This window comes from Podarcis tiliguerta, assembly GCF_965153285.1.
Source record: "Podarcis tiliguerta genome assembly, chromosome: 3".
Lineage (NCBI taxonomy): Eukaryota > Metazoa > Chordata > Lepidosauria > Squamata > Lacertidae > Podarcis > Podarcis tiliguerta.
Window position 1 is genome coordinate 57,489,302 of NC_139536.1, and position 19,473 is coordinate 57,508,774.

The 19,473-nt window shown below is 39.5% G+C and overlaps 1 protein-coding gene across 2 annotated transcripts in view; it reads right to left on the bottom strand.

Annotated features, from left to right (window-relative positions):
- The window catches only part of UTRN (utrophin), a 321,971-nt gene that overhangs the window by 74,869 nt on the left and 227,629 nt on the right, over positions 1-19,473 (bottom strand). For both annotated transcript variants that reach the window (XM_083434684.1, XM_083434685.1), the window contains 3 exons: positions 10,131-10,260; positions 3,977-4,245; positions 1,847-1,993 (listed from right to left, as the gene is read on the bottom strand). In XM_083434684.1, the coding sequence (XP_083290810.1) occupies positions 1,847-1,993; positions 3,977-4,245; positions 10,131-10,260 (546 nt within the window). The remainder of the gene's footprint in view (positions 1-1,846; positions 1,994-3,976; positions 4,246-10,130; positions 10,261-19,473) is intronic.

The following is a 19,473-nucleotide window of genomic DNA, read 5'->3' on the forward strand; positions in this document are numbered from 1 at the left end:
ACAAATTACATTGCAAGAAACAGAGATGCATCAGAAATGTTAATAATTTCATCTCACAGGACACACTGTTTCTCAGCAGACTACATCTAAACTCAGCAGGTCGCAGATGTCAAAGATAGGGGGGCATTTTTCTCCACTTTCAAACATTTCACACTTCCAACTTTTTCTTCTTCTCAGGTTGAAATAGGGTCTCGACGCAGAGGAAGCAAATAGAAATACGCAAAAATCTTGGTACAAGTTTGAATGGAGTACAGAGGACTAATTTTCTTTCAATATGAAATTCCCACTAAATGTTCTTCCACAACAGTTTCAGACAATTAAGGCAATAGGAATTTATTGGAAGCTTTTTGGTTTTCTGGAACATTCGAAGGCAGAAATGAATCCATTTGAAGTCTGAAATCAATAGTGCAATGTGGAATGACTGCCCCCCAGGCCAATTGAGACCTTGCTAAGCCATATAGCATTGCAAAAGGAGAAAAAAACACAACACTTCTTTACTGGGCTAGAAAGATCACATTGCACCCTGCCTCATATGTTCATAGGTCTCCAGGGTAGCATGGGAATGGTGACATTATTGCCCTCTGGGAGATATATGAGAATGTGAAATATGTTTAGCATGATCTGTAAATCTCCTCAGGTTGTACTATACCCACCTTATGCTGCTTCCAGAATATGCCTAGAACCTGCCCCAAATTTGAGGTCCATTTTCCCCGACTGCTTCACTACAAGTTCTGTAGCTATAAAATACCAACTTTAGTATGCCACACCCTTCTTTTCCTTGCCTGCTACTGAACCTGGAGAATGGCAGCCTGTTGAGGAACTGAAGGGTAGAGCCAGTTAGCTCTGCCCATGAAGAGCAACCGTAAGAACGATAGCTGTTTCTAAGGGGAAACCTATTGTTTGGGCAAAGGGTTGTGGTGACAGCTACATTTGTGGTGAGACCACAAATGCAACTCATAGAATCATAGAGTTGGAAGAGACCACAAGGGCCATCGAGTCCAACCCCCTGCCAAGCAGGAAGCACCATCAGAGCACTCCTGACATATGGTTGTCAAGCCTCTGCTTAAAGACCTCCAAAGAAGGAGACTCCACCACACTCCTTGGCAGCAAATTCCACTGTCGAACAGCTCTTACTGTCAGGAAGTTCTTCCTAATGTTTAGGTGGAATCTTCTTTCTTGTAGTTTGGATCCATTGCTCCGTGTCTGCTTCTCTGGAGCAGCAGAAAACAACCTTTCTCCCTCCTCTATGTGACATCCTTTTATATATTTGAACATGGCTATCATATCACCCCTTAACCTCCTCTTCTCCAGGCTAAACATGCCCAGCTCCCTTAGCCGTCCCTCATAAGGCATCGTTTCGAGGCCTTGGACCATTTTGGTTGCCTTCCTCCGGACACGTTCCAGTTTGTCAGTGTCCTTCTTGAACTGTGGTGCCCAGAACTGGACACTCACAAATGTATAAAGTGAAATTGATGGGAACTGACGTTTGTCCAGACAGCTTTCCGGGTCATGTGGCCAGTAGGACTAAACTGATTCTGGCACAACAGACGAATTACTTATACACACACAGAGTTTCAAAAGTTGTTAATAGCCATGATTAATGGATATACAGGCCCAAAATATGTACACGTGTCTTTGGATATTAATTCCATCCCCTCCCTGCACTGAACTGCTGATATCAGCAGAAAAGAGAAGCTATCACTCATGAGAGAAAAGAAGAGACTCTTTCATTGCAATTTGTTACTAAAACAGTCAAGATTAATGATAAATTGTACTGCAATAGAGAATAAGAATAATAAAGGGACACCCTCGCACTCTTAATCCATTGAAGAGAAGAACAGAATACCTGTAAAAGTTTCCAGCGCATATTGAGATCATCCAGCTGTCGCGATATCTTTAAGGATGGATGAAGGTCAAGCGGAGAGAATTGACTGGATAAATCATTAACTGCTTTAACTTTCAAGTTGATTGGTGCAATTTCTTCTCTAAAGGCCTAGAACAGGAAACATGTATGTACTCTCAACAAAACATGTTAAAAGACCAGAGTCAGACAACACATGCAAGCACCCTCAAGCACTTACTATTTATTCAAATTCAGCAATAAGCATCAGATTTCACTGCATTTCAGTTCATACGGGGCCCTTGCTGGCTTGGTGAACTGCACATTACCTCAGTAAATCATGAAAATTAAGCAATATGCTCATCAGCCAGGGCCTTTAATATTTCCAACTAATCAGCAAAAGTTTCTGACTTCTCACTGTTACTTGTCAGTCAATTAGATCATTCATTTTTGTTTGGGTTTGCTAACAGGCTGACATAATGAAAACACAATAAGCTTATCCTTACCTTCCTTTATACAAATGCAATTAAGAAGAAACTAATTACCTCTTAAAGGCAGAAAGTGGTATTCACAAAACGGAGCTTTTGCACACTGATTGGTTTCTATTAAAATGGGAATGGGGAAAGGGTGGGCATATTATGCTTAAAACAACAGAACAGAAAATATAAATCAAGTTTGATTATGTTCTGTGGGGATATAAATGAAGTTCCAGTGAATTTTGCTTAATCATTATTTGAAAGAAACACGAAGAGGGTGTTGTGTGTGTGATGCTAGGATACGTAGTGCGATTTATCTTTTTTTTAGATCATCCATGAATTGACAGACAATAAGCCTCTAAGTCCAGTACTAAAATACCCACTGACTTCAGAACCATTTCCTTAGATTTTGTGCCTTAGGCTTTTTATAGCCTAGGATTTGTAGAGTTGCTGCAGTATGATTTATGAACACCTAAGCTTGCATCGTGGAACATATTGGGAGTTCAAAAAACATTAACAGGAGCAGATTTATTTTGTTTCATGGCAGGCTAGCCATAAGGATTTTCCAGTTTGGGAAAATTATTACTGCACTTTTATACCACATTTTCCCTTCAAAATGAGAGTTTAAAAATATAAACATGTAGGATTTTTGCTCTTCGTAAGTTATTTGTGCCTCCCTCTGATCATGTTAACCTTCCCAGCCACCCAATCTATACCATCTTCCCACCACAGTGCTGCTACTTTACTAAAATGAAATGAAATAAAATGTGTTGGGGGTATACTTCTGTAGCCATCTTTGTAACTGGATGTTCAAGTGGCCTCAGTAGTTAGGAGTGCCTATTTTTACTATGGCTAATTCACCAGGTACGATCATTCCTGAATTGAGGTAGCCTTTCTAGACTGATCTACAACCTGGTAACCTTATGTCTGGATTACTACAATGCACTCTGTTTTGTACCTTTGAACCTTGAAAATGGTTCGCTAGTTGCAACAGCGGCAGAATGTTTGATTCCTCATGATCTACACTCACTGTCTCTTTGCTTCCAAGCCCAATTCAAGGTCCTGTCATTGACTTTTAAAGCAGTAAATCCTCAAGGCCAAAATACTTGGTAGGGTTCAGTGTGCCAGTCTGACCCCTGAGATCACTGGAGGGACCTTTTGAGATTCGTGGTGCTGGGAGTAGTGGCCCAAGGAGTAGTGACCCGGTTGAGGGTCTTCTTGGTTGTGGCCCTCAACTCCAGTTTTATCAGCCACAGAAGACATGCCTTTTTGTTCTAGTCTTTGGGACTTTCTGGATTTGTTGCCAATTAGGCTCAGGAAAATTTGATTAGTAGAACAATCTATGGAACTGTTTACTTGCTGTTGTTTTTAGACTCAAGATGATTTCATGGTTTTATTTTGCTTTGTGATTTGAAAATGTGATTTATGAACTGCACTAGGATTTTTGAATTTAGAACATTATATAACTGGAGTTAATAAGCAAATAAAGCATGTGCTTCCTGATAAAGTACATGAAAGAGATATCTGTACATATTTTGCTATCTTGGAACATTAATTCAGGGCACAGAAATGGCTGGAAAGCATTATTAGAGACTAAATTTCATTCACACATAGGCATTTGTTCAAAATGCATTACACTGAAGAATACATTTGTGCTTACTGTTGTTTTATCAATGTGATCCTGTAATGAATCCATCAGTATATCTCCAACGGGTTTCCAACCATTTAGCACATTTTCTGCCTCTCTCAGGTCAGCATCTAGGTCATCCATAGAACACTGCAAGTCCTTCAGTTTCTCCAGCGCTTTGTCCACTTGCTTCTGCCAACTGCTGGCACAGGTATTTAGGCTTTCCCACTTCTCTTTCACTTCTGCAGACTGCTTACGCATAGCTTTGGCAATCTTCTGTGCTTTCTCTTCAGGGGTCAGCTCTGTAACAGAAGGCATTTCAAAGAATCAGATTGACGTGGTATTGAAAGGATTTGCTGTTCTACACAAATGCACAGTATGCTTTTAACAAGGTGCCTATTAATGCTGATTATTACGCTTTGGTCTGCAACTCACATCCTGTGTTCTGTGAGACCCAGTGTGTTTGCAGGTGGTCCTCAAGACAAGATCCAATTAAGTAGTAAAAACGCGCCGTATGCCTCTGAATTTCAGGCTTCCCACAGCATCAGATTGGCCACTGTAAGAACAGGATGCTGGAGTAGATGGGTCATTGGCCTGATCCAGCAGACTCTTCTTATGTAAGGTATTTTTTTAGAAACAAGCAATGTTCAAATGCCAGACAAATATGGAATCAAAACTCAACTACATTTGCACTCCAGGGAAGGTGAACTGGTAACAAGAGAAAGGCAAGGATATGGGGACCTAAGAGTAGTGTGTAATGTCTTGTGACAGTGTTAATATAATACTTAATGAAGTAAGTTGTTTATATGCTGCCAGTAAGAAAAGAATGGCTTTAATGATGCAGGCAGATCCCTCCAACAGGACATACCATCTGTGATATTAACCTAGCCCAGTAATTTACAAAAATACCCACGTGTGATTGCAACTAAGCACCAGAAACCTATAGCTGAGGCAGTACACCCCTAAATTCCACCTACTAGAAAGCAACCATGTTTGTTTGTGGCTTCCCAGAAGTATCTGATTGGCCACTGTTGGTAACATGATGCTGGACTAGAGAGGCCTTCATTGGTCTCATCCAGCAGGGTATTTTCTATGTTGTTGTTGTTGTAAATATTAATGTCTTCTTGTTTATCTTGTTTATCAATATATTAAACTGTTGCTTTGGATGTTGGTTGAGGACATGGGGCTGGGGGAACAGTCTGAAAGGAAGAACCAAACAAGAATCACAAGCGGCAGTGTGGAAAAGGAAGACTGGCACCAGATGTGGGACCAGAAATTAAGTTTCTTATCCACTGTTAGTTTCCACTGCACATTAATTAAAAACAAGATTCTACAGATTGTTAGGGCACTTGAAGGGCAACTTTAATTCAGAGTTGCTGTGTAATGGCAAGTGCACTTTCATATTGGATAAATTCAGGTCCCGAATGTATTACATTCATGCCTTCCTTTTCATTTTAGAAGAGAGCCTTAGAACTGCTTGTAAACTTGATTTTTAAAAAGACATTTACTGCAGAGCTGAAGGCTGACAAATGTACTTTTATGAGCTATAAAGATGCATGCAATCTATTCACTCAAGATATGACTGTATCTTACACATAAATACGCTTGGCATTCTGCTATCCTAACATGTTTTAATGAGCAACCTACCAATTCCAGGAAAGCTGAAGCCACATTCATAGTTACATTGACTGCACAAAGTAAAAGTACTAATGAGAAGTTTGTTAGTAGTGACAGCTTTCTTTGCAGCAGCTTTTCGTCAGCCTGCCATGTAAGAAGCTGGTGTGATAACACACAACACCTTTGGCAAAAACCACTGCACACTGATTGCTGCCATTTTCTACTTATTTATCTAATGCATTTATTTATTGTAGTTTATCCTGCTTTTCAGACAATAATTGCCTTTCCAATCACATCAGTTAAACAATAAAAATGAGAGACGGGCCCTTCCATCAGGCTTACAAATTAAAAAGGCATGACACAAGGAAAACAGAGTGCAGGGAAGAGGTATGAAGTTTGGCTTCAAAGTATTATACTACCTCTACTTCAGCAGATACTCGGGGAGTATGAAAAGCTCCCTGAATAATTCTACTAGCTTAAAGGAAAGGAAAACAAGTTAACTTTCTGCTCCAGTTGCAACAACATTATTTAAAGTTAACGTAGTTATAAAAGGTTTATTAAGCCTCTGTTCAGCATGAGTTAGAGTGGGGCTTCCAAAATGACAAGTCTAGTTTCAGGGAAAGTACTTTTAATGGCAGCCATTAAAAAAAGAAAAAGAAAGGCTGAAAAAAGGGGGGAGGGGTTAGACAACAGGCAAGCATGGATACAGTTTCAAGGTTGGGCTTAACAAGTCTGGTTTGTCTATAGCAGACCTCACTAGATAAACACCCTAAAATAAACATTTTGACGCAAACTAGACTACTCTTTGCTGACTCAGTTGCTTTACACACTATCCTTTCCCACAAATGTGTGGCATTAAAATCCTTGTCCCTTTTACCTGCTCTTAGTTGTGCTTAATGGCCATGGCAGAAGGCATCAGACATAGCTGCAATGCTAAGGCAACCCCTAGCAAAATGTGGATGTGGGTGTGTGACAGTAAAAAATGGGGTCACTTTGCTTGTCCCCTTGTTCTCCTGCTGCCATGCAGGAGTGTTGCATCCAAACCATGACTACTGGGTTTGTCTTGCTCCAAGCAAACCATAAGTGGTAAGCCAATAGCAACTCTTAATTGTTACTCTAGTTGTATAATACTGTGGCTTTATTTCCTTTGAAGGCAGTAAAGTAAATGCTAACTTTCCTACAGAAAATGAAATGTCACAAGTAAATAGGACTTGCATTCTCTGTGTTTTTTCTTAATCAATTCATCAGACCAAAAAATATTTACCTGTGCATGTTCAGAGTATCATACAGAGTTTAAGGGGGACTGTTAAAATCATAATTGGCTGAAACCATTTGTGTGCCTTTGTCATCACCACAATAAACTTTGCCTTTGCAGATCACATGCGCAGTATCAACACCTGGCTAATGATGGCTTCCACCTCTGTTCTTTAAGCCTGCAATATGTAGCCATGTCATGCTGCCTAATAAATAAAGTGCATTTGTGTAAATCATTTGCAACAAGTATTTCTTTTATGATTCAACTATGATTTATTGCATTTTTTGCCTTTGCAATTAAAAGGCAGAACAGATGGTGAATGCTTAATTTAGAATGACAGATCTATCAAAGTAACATTTGCAACTGCATAATTACTTGATATTACCAAGGGATCTCACCAATATTCACCAGTTTGCTTCTCAAATATCTCTTTTTTTTCACTTCATTAAAGTTTTTGGTTTGTTCAAAGCTCTTGCCAAATCAAGCTTTGGACTTCTGTTGCATCCTGCCATTATTAGGTAAAACAAAATAGTGACAGGAAATATGTTTTCAAAGTCACCTCCATGTAGCAAGAAATATATATGCATTGCAAGACCATGCCAGCTAGGCACTGAATATGTGCAGATACCCCAAGATACCTAGGAATATGCCTACATGTCTGGATGTAAAAAAAAAAAAAAAGTGGTGAGCGAGGGTGGGACTAGTGATCAGAGTCCAAGGATTAGGGAAGTCAATGAATGTGCCTGGTCTATGACATCCCTTCTAAATTAAAAACCTTGTACTTTATAATGAACCAGTAGTTCTGAATGAGTCAATGCTAATAGTTCATGAGTATGAGACTCTGTTAGGGACACGGGTGGCACTGTGGGTTAAACCACAGAACCTAGCACTTGCCGATCAGAAGGTCAGTGGTTCGAATCTCCACTCCTGTTGCTCGGTCCCTGCTCCTAACAACCTAGCAGTTTGAAAGCACGTCAGAGTGCAAGTAGATAAATAGGTACCACTCCGGCAGGAAGGTAAACAGCGTTTCCGTGCACTGCTCTGGTTCTCCAGAAACGGCTTAGTCATGCTGGCCACATGACCTGGAAGCTGTCTGCAGACAAACGTCGGCTCCCTCGGCCAATAAAGCAAGATCAGCGCCGCAACCCCAGAGTCGGCCACGACTGGACCTAATGGTCAGGGGTCCCTTTACCTATGAGACTCTATTAGTAACTACACTTCATCTACATGTAAAATTAATTCCAGTATTTGCCATGTTCTTTTGCACAACTTTTTACAGGACAGCTCCACTGCCAGAATTTCTGGCTAGAACATCTCTGGGTACAACTCACTGTTTGCAGTCCTTTCCCTTCTTGCTTTATACTGGTGATTCTGGAATAGTCTGACAAGCTTTGGGCCAAGTAAGAGGAACCTATACTGTGGACCATAGCCCTGCCAGTAGTGTCCCAATTTCCATGACGGAAAGGGGGAACACTGGCACTGTGTTAGAATGATAGCACAGAAATGATCCAAACTGCTGTGGTTCCTATACCACCAAAGAGCCAAATGTTCACCCAAAGGCTATCAATAGTTGGCCCAGGGATAAAAGAATGGCTGAGCCGCTACTTCTTCAACCATCCCTTCCTCCTGGATTCAAATATGCATGGTAGATCTGGCCCTAGTTTTCCCAGCCTCTTGCAGTGGGGTCAGCCACCAGCACCACTGCACAGCTCACATTTATCTAAGGGCCAAACAAGATGTGACACTGAGCATGACTTGAGCATGTCTAATGTTTACTCTCCCTAATTAATGGGAAGTTGGAAATCGGGATCAGAAATATGGCACACATGGACCAAGGGGTCATCCTCTCACAATTAAGACTGTCCCAGGAGAGAATGTTGCACTGGCACCAAAGGGATTTCCCCTCCCAAATCCAAAACAAAGGAAATGGGAAATGCCCAAGGGTAGGATGGGGGCGCGGGTTTATGTGGTTTCTTAGTGATGTGCACAACTAAAAGCTTCAAAGCTTTCAGAATTGGTGCTTGTATCATTTGTTTGGGGTTTTTTTTATAAATATGATTAAGTTGAAAGAAGCCAGGTGTTAATTAGCTACTAAAAACCCAGCTAGTCTTTAAATGAGGCAATTTACCACAGCAGTGCTCGCCAGCCTAATATACTCAACTACTGAATGAATATTACTGATTACCATCTTCTCATAATGCAGTGGTCTGAACAAATTTGAACTTGGAAAATATTTTTCATAATAATTCTCCCAATTTAGATCAGCTATATTATACATCTCATCAAAGCTACCTAATGTAGCATACTATCCATCTGACTGTTCAAAACAGCTGGGGGACAGGATCCAGTAAAGGAGGCTGGCAAAGAACTAGCCTGGGGAAAATGTTCATTTGTTTTAATCAGCAAGCATTCATAATGGAAACCCGAAGTCAAAGAGGAAGAAACTAGGAAAGGCGAAGTTGTGCACACAGTACAACTGCATAAAATTAAAATGTGTTTATGCAACAGATAGTTTCTTACAACACCAGTTGTTCCCAATTAATAGAACAATAGAAAAGCAGGCCAGGAAAAGCCAACAAAGCTGTCATGAAATAATTTTTATTTTATTTTTTTTACTATCTGGCAAATAAATTTCTTGTAAGTGTGTTTAGGATTGCAGACTTCATGAACTAAAAGCAGTGTACCATAGTATGCATTTTGTTCCTGTTATATATGCAATGTATCTGAATCCCCACTCTGGTTCTGTGTTTGATATGCATAGTTGTACTGCTATAAAACAAGGATGGGAATCTGGATAGAGAGCAACTCCCATCATCCTTGACCACTGGCTGAAGCTGATGGGAATTGTGTCTCAGACATCTGAAGGGCCACATCCCCCCATCCCTGATATGCACAGAACGTATTTGTAAGGCTAGTAAAACTTAAAACAGAAAAGAGTGGCCGAGGTAACATAATCATACCTGATCAGGAGCCTTCTGGGCAAAACATTTTGCAACTGTCATGACAATCAGAAAATTGTTTCTTATATATCATGTTTCTACAGCGGTGTTACACCAAACTGCATTGCACCAGGAACAGCAATATACACAGTAACAGACAGTATCACTTGTAAAACTGCCCAATCTCTTGGACAATTCACCAGCTATAATAATGTTCTCCAACTGTCAGGATTTGTTTATTTATTTATTTAATTTAAATGGTACTACTGTGGCGTTCCCTAGACCACACACAATTCATTTAAAGTTCTTTGGAGAACAATGAATATTCACCAGGGGAACCACATATTCAACAAAGAAGCTGGGTTTAAAAACTGACCTGACTTTGGGTGTACGTTTTTTCTTGGTTCTTCGGGGCCTTCGATTGGTTGATCAGCGAGGAACACTCGTGCTTGGTCTACAGCATTCAAAATGGCTTGCTCTTTATCCTTCAACTCACGCCTTAGTGCCTTTCCAAAAGAAAAACAGTGGAGTCAGTTTTGATCTAAGGCTGCAGTCAATGTACAGTACTGCAACTCTCCATTTTCATCTCTTTGACCTAACTTGGAGCTATGGTTAGAGGTTTTATTACAATCAAGCGGTATATAAATTTTCTTAAATAAAATAAATGGTTTGTTGCATTTATAATCTCTGTAAAATAACATTTATCCACCATGGATCCAGTCTTGTCATCATTTATCATCATTGGGCGGGGGGGGGGGCTGCTGCTTTTCAATGCACACCTGCAGAGTTCTGCTTAATTAGAAAGCTCTGATCCCCAAACCTTGCCTTTTATTTCATGGTTGGGGGAGGGGGAAATGTGATTTTCATTTTCCCCCTCCTCCTTTTTTTTGGGGGGGGGTGTTCCTTTTCAATGTGCCCTCTACAGTTTTCTATATTCAGAAGTCACAAATGGAAAACACTGTCAGTATTTCAGATATGTGAGAAGTGAGAGTTTATTAATGTGCATTCATTAATACACAAGGTTTGAGGCAGGGCTGTAAACAGACAGGTCAGAAAGAAATGAAAACGCAGGCAATGATTCTGTAATTAAGTTATAACACTACTGTGTTAGCAACAGCTGTTTTGAAAATTAACATAGTTAATTAGGTAATTATCACTGTGTTGTGTTTTTCTTAATTTCATGTCTGACAGTAAGAACAATTCGATAGCGGAGCAGATTCCCACAAGAGGTGGTGGACTCTCCTTTCTTGGAGGCTTCTAAGCAGAGGTTGTATGGTTATCTGTCATGTATGATCTTCTTCTTTGGCGATCACTTGTTGCCGAATAAGATTGTCTTCCATGAACATGGTCTTAACACTGAGTCTGTAAGTGACTGTCGAGGCCAGTTCTAGATCCACACATCCTTCCACAGTGGGGACACAGGTTTTCGGGTGGGAACTGATCAAAGTGAGGGTTTTCTAAACGTGCCTTCCTCTTAGCATGTTTTGGCCCGGGTTCGAGCGTCTTCAAAGTCCATGACAATTGTCGGTGTTTATGCTACATTTTTTTTAGATTTGCCTTGAGAGAGTCTTTAAACCTCTCTTGTTGTCCACCGGTATTTTGCTTTCCATTCTTGAGTTGGGAATGGAGTAGTTGGTTTGGAAGACAATAATCAGTCATCCAAACAACATGACCAGTCCAACAGAGTTGATGTTGAAGAATCATTGCTTCAATACCGGTGATCTTTGCTTCTTCCGGTACACTGGCATTAGTCTTCCCAAGAGCTCTGTGAATGCAACTTTATCCCAATTGAAGTGCAGAGTGTTTGAGGACCAGGACATTCACAGGGAAACCAACCTTACTGTATGCTTGTGAAACATGGACCACTTATAAACGCCATCTCCTCGAAAGAGTCCATCAATGTATGATCTAGTTTGCAAGGGATAGGGCTAGATGACCTTCATGGTGCCTTCCAACTCTATAATTCTAGGATTCCATGATTTCCCTATGACTTAACTGCTTACAAGTCCTCCCCACAAGGCTGTGTGTATATAACGCAGGATAACGCTGCATGCATCTGATAAAACCAAAACTTTGGTTTGATAAAGACCAAAGTCCACAAAAGCATTCATTAGTCTTTACAACACCACAAGACTCACAGTACCTTGCTCCTTTTACTAAACTGGAGTAAGTTGAAAAGTATGCAGTGCAGCAATAACTAGAATGCAGTAATATTCCACACAGAAAAATACATCTTTAATATGTATGAAAATACATCTGATTTAAGCATCCTCTAACATGCCACTTTTATCATATTCAGAAGACAGTACTTGAATGAAAATCAAGACTTTAAAGGAAGATAAAAATAGGGCACAAAAATTCAAGAGCATGAAGAGGGTTGTAATAGTAATTTTTTATTATTTCATTAAAAATTTGATAACGCGCTTCAGAAGTACATCTTATTTTCCATAAGGGCAAATTGTAAGAGATAGAACTTTATGAGCAGGGACCTATCACATATTTATTTAAAAGTTATATATGAATATATATGTGCAGCATGGCCTCAAGCCCTCCTTAGTAGCTTGCCATGTCCTTTGATCTCTGGTTCAATGTTGCCAGGGCCAAGTAAATCCCTGTGGGGAACTGTCCCCAGATCTAGACTGGGGATGAATTCTCCTGCTCAGTTTAGGCAGGGATGTATTTTGGGTTTCCTCAATTACTCATTTTTCCGATCTTTAATTCAGTTTCCCATATTTCTGCATTAGCTTAGGTTTTTTTTAAGTCCTCATGAACACTTCTCAATGTTTAATCACAGACTTCTAATACACACATTTTTGTATGCAATCTTGCCTGATATATACATTTTTGCAAGCAATTTCCCTAATGTCATGCATTTTTAATGGTTTTTTTTACTAATGTGGGCATTATAATGCACATTTGCCCCTAATATCTGCAGTTCTGACACATCTCTAGGCTGGACAACTGCATCACAACATTTGGAGAAGTGAGGTTTTTGAAAGAAAACTAACTGTTTCAGTTCCTCTATTGTTTCAGGAGGTGCAAATTAGGCAAGTTTACATAAAACAGGTCTCAATTTCTTCCCTTCCCTAGCTCAGTGTCCGCTAGGGCAGCTGCTGGACTGGATGTAATAAGCAGAAAATTCTGCCCTCTTCATCATACTGCATTTTTCTTCTCATTGGGTAAACAGCAACCCCGGTTCTAGAACAGTAGCTCTCCATTGCCACATGACTTACTGCTTCCTGGAAGCAGTTTGCAACATGGAACAGAGGCCTATTTAAACAAAAATCCAAAATCCCACTAGGAATGCCTATTGTTGAACAGTCAAATCCTAACATTTGACATTGTATTCCATTGCTCTTTTTTCTTCTAAATGTCAGAAAATGTCTGGTGAACAGTAGTATCTATTCTGTTGAATAAAAGGCATTCTTACCAGTTAGAAACACTTTGTTTTGTGAAATAAATGCATACAATTATTTTACTTTATTTCTTTGCCCTGTAAGTTGTGGTACAAACTAAAATCAGGGAACAGAACTATAAACATTTATCCACAATTATCTGCTATCTACTTTGGTCTGTTCTGTTCTCTCCCTAAACTGAAAATGAGAAAGACATCACTTGCTTATTTTAACAGGAAAGATCATTAACGTCACAGAGGTTCCCCATTCCTTCACTATACCAAGAAATCCCATGAAGGTGTTGCCTTCTCTCTGGAATATGTTGGTGGAAATGTGGAATATCTTTTCCCCAAAGCTATTATTTCCTCAAAATGAGCTCTAACAATATTCACTTTAGGACCGGGCTTGCATAATCTTTATGATGAACGCCTGTAGTATAGAATTTTTAACCTTTTAAGTCAGAAATCACATTGCAACAACCCCCCCCCAAAAAAAAATACATCCCCAAAGATGTATTGCACAGCACTATCAACCCAAAAAACATCACCTGTATTTTAAAAGAACTATCTCATTTGTAGCTTTATCAAACAATTTACACAGGCTTATGCTGAACAGGTAAGTCTGCTAAAGTTTTTTGATAAAGGCGAGGCCATTTTCAATTAGAAAACATGAGGATTTCTTAAAAACAGAACACATCATCTAAATCACTTTTATTAGGCACCAGTGAAGTAAAGGCACTTTTTATTTGAGCCTGAATCTGTTGGGTCTTTCACAGGTTTATGTCCCAATACCATCCACTGGTATTGAATTACCTTCTAATTATACTGAGACAGGTGTTGGAGAAATTTGTTTCTTTTATAGTTATGGGTGGAAATGGAAAGCTCTTGAGGTTGAAGCGACTGAGGAAAAACAGTTTTTATATGGCTTACAAGAAATCAAGAGACTTTGTTTTAATACAGATTCTGTGTTGTAACAAAAGAAACTTTATCTGGTAATACCAAGGCATTATATCAACTTGTGAGCAGGAATCTGCCCTTTTTCTGGGGCAGATCATAAAATCACCTTGCAACTCTCCACAGGTCCTGCAAGACTGAGCTGTTCCGCCTGGCCTTCGGCTTAGACTCACTCTGACCCCTTATATGGGATTTGATATATAAATTTTCCCTTGGCTTTTTTGCTGGCCCATGGCTTGGGTGAATATCTGATGTTTCCTCCCTTTATGGTCTTGATTTATGGGCTACTACTAAAACGAGGCTGCATTTTAAGCTGTATTTTAAGCCGTATTTTAATTAACTGTTTGTTTGTTTGTTTGTTTGTTGCTTTTTCTATTACGTTTTATTGTAATTTATATTTGGTGCTAGCTTCAGGGATAGCCGGGGAGGGTGGGGTATAAATAAAATGTTGTTGTTATAAAACAAAGGTGAATTTCAGCAACTGATCCACTTCAAAATAGTCTCAAGTATGAGCTCATGTATGTTGTGAGGATAAAAACTATGCACACAAATTTAAAACTTTGTCCCATGCATCCTCTGAGTGTTGCACTTCAAGCCCATTTTACTTTATTCATAAAATGCTGATTTTAGTAAATACTAGTTGGGCTACAGAAGGCATCAGAAGCCTTTTGGGAGCAATAGAAACTTTGAGAAAGCGCTGTGGGTACCAATCACAAAATGGCTACCAGGTACGCATGGCACGACAAAAAAATTATAGAGAGAATAAGGTCATTGCTGTTACCTCCTGGGCAATCTTATACTTCATGTAGGAAGTCAGCTATGGCCTGCTTGTCCAGATTGTGGAGATCACACAATACTAATTACACACACAGAAAACCCTACAATGCTGCTGCTGTTTAGTAACAGGAAGTATTGACCAGAGAAAACATACAAGAGAAAACATACCAGAGAAAACATACAAGATAACCACATCATGCTCACTCCCTCTTTTGCACAATGAGACCAAAGACACATGCATCTCTCTCGCATACACTTTTACACTTCCACAGCCACACGCCCTCTTTCTCTGCCCAAATGTATCTGTCCTCTCTCTCTTGCAAACCACCCATACAGACCACCCACCACTTTCTCTTGCGCTCTCTCTGTCTCTCTCACACACAAACATATCCCCTTCTCCTCTTACAGACTTCACATGTATAAGCTCTCTCCCCTCCCTCCCTCCCTCCCTCTCTCATACACCCAGTGCTTTTTTCTGGGGGGACACAGGGATACGCATACGCCTAACCATTTTGTGAATCTTTGTGCTTTTGTCCATTTGCTGTATTTATTTTTCCCAATTTGAACTATAAAATGGTGATTTTCTGGAGTCAAAACAAGAGTACAGTGGTACCTCGGGTTACATACGCTTCAGGTTACATACGCTTCAGGTTACAGACTCCGCTAACCCAGAAATAGTACCTCAGGTTAAGAATTTTGCTTCAGGATGAGAACAGAAATTGTGCAGCGGCAGGGCAGCAGCAGCAGGAGGCCCCATTAGCTAAAGTGGTGCTTCAGGTTAAGAACGGACCTCCGGAACGAATTAAGTACTTAACCCGAGGTACCACTGTACCCCTAAACATTTTTTTCAGAAAAAAGCACTGCATATACCACATAAGCATTTCTGCCACTCACCCTACTCAACTGCATCTATGTCAAACACACACACACACAGAGAGAGAGAGAGGGAGAGAGAGAGGCCCCTACAGGTGAAGGAAGTCCCTGTCATCTTTCTTTAAAATCAGAAACAATAAAGAAACAATTCAAAAAATGCACTAGGGTAACCTACCTAGTGCCTACAAGCAACCCCCAGGATATAGCTTTATGAATCAATGCATTGCAATTAACAAAGGAATAGAGTCCTTTCCTAGTCAGAAGCTTATTTCCATTTTAAGAAAAGAAAAGACAACCCCTGTTGAGTATATTATAGGTTCACGGCAATGTCCTCAGAAGTGCTAGGAGATATCTTAATTCTTTAAAAAGAAGAAAAAAGAATGTGGAATATTTGTATTAGTGACTGAACACAAATCAGTTCTGAAGGAAGGTTTTTTTTAAAAAAAAAATACATCTAGATAGTAAAATTAATGCACATTTATATTTGATTAAAAGGGTTAAGACTAAGTTCAACTCCTGTGAGAAAAATAACTTGATTAAAGCAGAGCTTTAACCAGTGCAACTTCACACAAATGTGACGGGATTCAACTAAGGCCAGGAATGCAGAAAAACATTGCTTAATTGAGAAAAGATTACAAAAGCCTGAAGAATAATTATTTTAATTAAAGTCTGCCAGTACCATTTTACATAACTATATGAATTTGTGGTTACAAATTTAGACTTTGGTTTCCCCGAGCAATTACTGGTTCAGCTCAAGGAAGGCTAAAAATATATATACACCAAAGGTTATGGAATACACAAAAAATACGGGAAAGCAGTCTTACATACCATTCAGAGGTCTTTAGTTCTACTAAGTAGTAGATACATTTTATTAAATAAAAGAAGTAAATAAGAAACAGACACCGGTGATAGCTATTTGTCCTTTTATGTTGTGAAACGCCCTGCGATCTACGGAGGAAGGGTGGTATACAAACTTAATATAAATAAATTTTAAAAGAAACATTATTTCAGTGCTTTAAGAATATCCATAAGTAATACTGAATATTGTTTAAGAATACTTTTTTTCCAGGGTGGGGGGGAACAAGGGCAAAATAGGGGTTGAACTATTCTGCCTTCTCTTTGTCATTAATTAATATGCCAGCATCCTGACTGAGCAGATGGCCTGTCATTTCCTTCCTTCTCTTTCAAACATTCCTGAAAAACACATTTTTACAGCTCTGAGCATCCCTCACTAGTCTCAGCTAATTCTCAGCTTTGGCTTTCCTGTCATTGTACCTATAAGTCTGGTCCACACGTCTATGTGCATTCTTGGGTAACCTGTCCACCCTTCCATTTCTTCTTTATTTTCAGCAAAGGACTAAGCATTTTCAGATGTCTCTCAGATTTATCTCTTGGAATTATTTTGGAGATTATCTTGGAGATTGCACTTTTAGCAATTCCTTCCTCAGGAACTTTCATCCATGTTGGGTTCTTTTTTTCTGTTAGTTTGGCCAGTGAATTTGGCGTGGAGACTTAACGCTTGAAGTGCGTTGTAAAATTGTCACAGCAGGCGACCTAAGGCCTCCAAGCCAGTTGCATTCCAAACATATGAGTTATCCCACTTCATCTTAGTTATGCTTAACACTTAAACTTTTTCATGAATTCAGATAACTCAGAAATAGCAGATATGTGCTACCATAGTTCAGAATACTCTAAAAACAGAAATACATTTGCGTATTGATAGGGTTTACTTTTGTAGTTTTGTAACACATTTCCTGGACAATTTGCTACATGTCTCAAAAATAATATTTGTTTCTGCAATTGCTTGCATTCACTTATCACATAGGACTTCAAAGTTTCAACTATGATCCCAAAATTTTACATTTGTCAATAGTCTCATGGTAAACAATTAGGTGAATGTATTTTGAGGTACGTATTCTTTTGCCCTTAACCATACCATATAGCGTCATTGAATCCAGAGTCAAAACTAATTAATTAAGTTGTTGTTTCAGACTGTGAAGTATGCAATTAGTACCAGCTAAGCTAATGATATGAAAATCAGCATTAAACGCGCCTTGCAAACAGATCTCACAATATGCTCACCACAGAAAGCTGTAGCAAAATCTGCTTTGCGTATATATGCATAAAAACCAAAGTAAACTGTTGTCAACAGGATTCCTGAAATTGGCGTGTGGGGTGCTACATAATAGGAAAACACAAAAGTTTATAATAGGAATAAACAAAATATAGTACAGAGGATAAAACTGTCAGATTCCATCCCTGCAGTGGCAAAGCTGCATGCTCTGCTACCGGGGGCAGAAAGCAGGCAGGGGCGTGGCTGGTCCCCCGGGGTGCCTGGCATGTGTCCGGGGGGGGGGCAGGATGGCACCCTTCCAAATAGTGGTGTGGGGGGCGGTCCGCTCCCTCTGCACCCCCGTTCCTCCGCTAGTGCATCCCTGTCTGTTCTGAACAGAACAGTATTGACAATGACAAGTAAGATGCTTTTTGCTTGATGTTTCAGTACACGACAGATTCTTTAGTGACCATGAAATCCCAGAAGGCTGGTGAGCGATGGATCTTGGGTGTTTTTATAGAAAGAAGAAGAAATCAACACTAAATCCTGTGCTTTAAAACCCAGGACCCTTAACTCGTCTCCTGAGTAGTCCTTACGAGGTTAAGGCTCTGCTAGATTTATACACTCACAGTAGACTCTACCATCTGTTGTTTAATCTCTGTGTCATTTTATTTCTGAGTCTTTATCAGACACTATCTTTTTTAAAGTAGCCTCCAGTTTCTCTTACTAAAACCTTGAGAAAACCATTACTAATTTAAAAAAATTAAAAATGCAACGCAAATTTGCATAAGTTTGTTTGCAATATTTTCAGTCTTTTAATTTTAGTTATTTTAGAAGTAGGTGGGATGTTTTTAATGTATTTATTTTCCCCCTTGGTTTTAATGTATCTATGTGGGTTTTTTGTTTGTTTGGTTGGTTGGTTGTAAATCATTTTGGGTTTCCAAAATTTGGGTTGGGCAAGATAAACTGACTAACAAATTTAACAAATGATCATCATCCCAATTCTGATATGCTGGTTGCATAAACCAAATACTCCTGTCTGCCACAGCCAACATGGTCAGGGATGATGGGAGTTGTATTTCAACAATCTGGAGGGAAGAGGCTCTGAATCATGGACACATATGAAAAGCCTTTCAGATTTTCCCTGGAACACTTCTAAGATAGGCAGGAGGTCATTTCTCTAGAAGCTTATAGATTCTTAAATGTACCACACTGATTCTGGAAACCCAAAATGATTTACAAACAAACAAACAAACAAACACCCCACAGAGATACATTAAAATCAAGTGGAAAAAATAAATACATGAAAAACAACCCACCCACTTCTAAAAGGCCACTTATAGTTAAAGGCAATCCACAAACAGATAGAAATGGCCCATTATTGTGTTGCCACCCTCCAGATCTCTCATGGAGGGGCCACATGAAGAAGGGCCTCAGATGATGGTCACAGGTTGGTTCATATGGGGAGAGGCAGACCTTGAAGTACTGCAGCCCTGAGCCGTTGAAGCTTTATCAGTCCAAACCAGCACTTTGAATTGGGCCGGAACCTAAGTGGATCAATATGAGGAACAACTGATGCCCTCCTCCCTTTCCCTAATTTATCTCCTAAAAACTATGAAACGTTTTAAAGATTTGATTAAATCAAATTGAAAATGCCTCAACAATTGA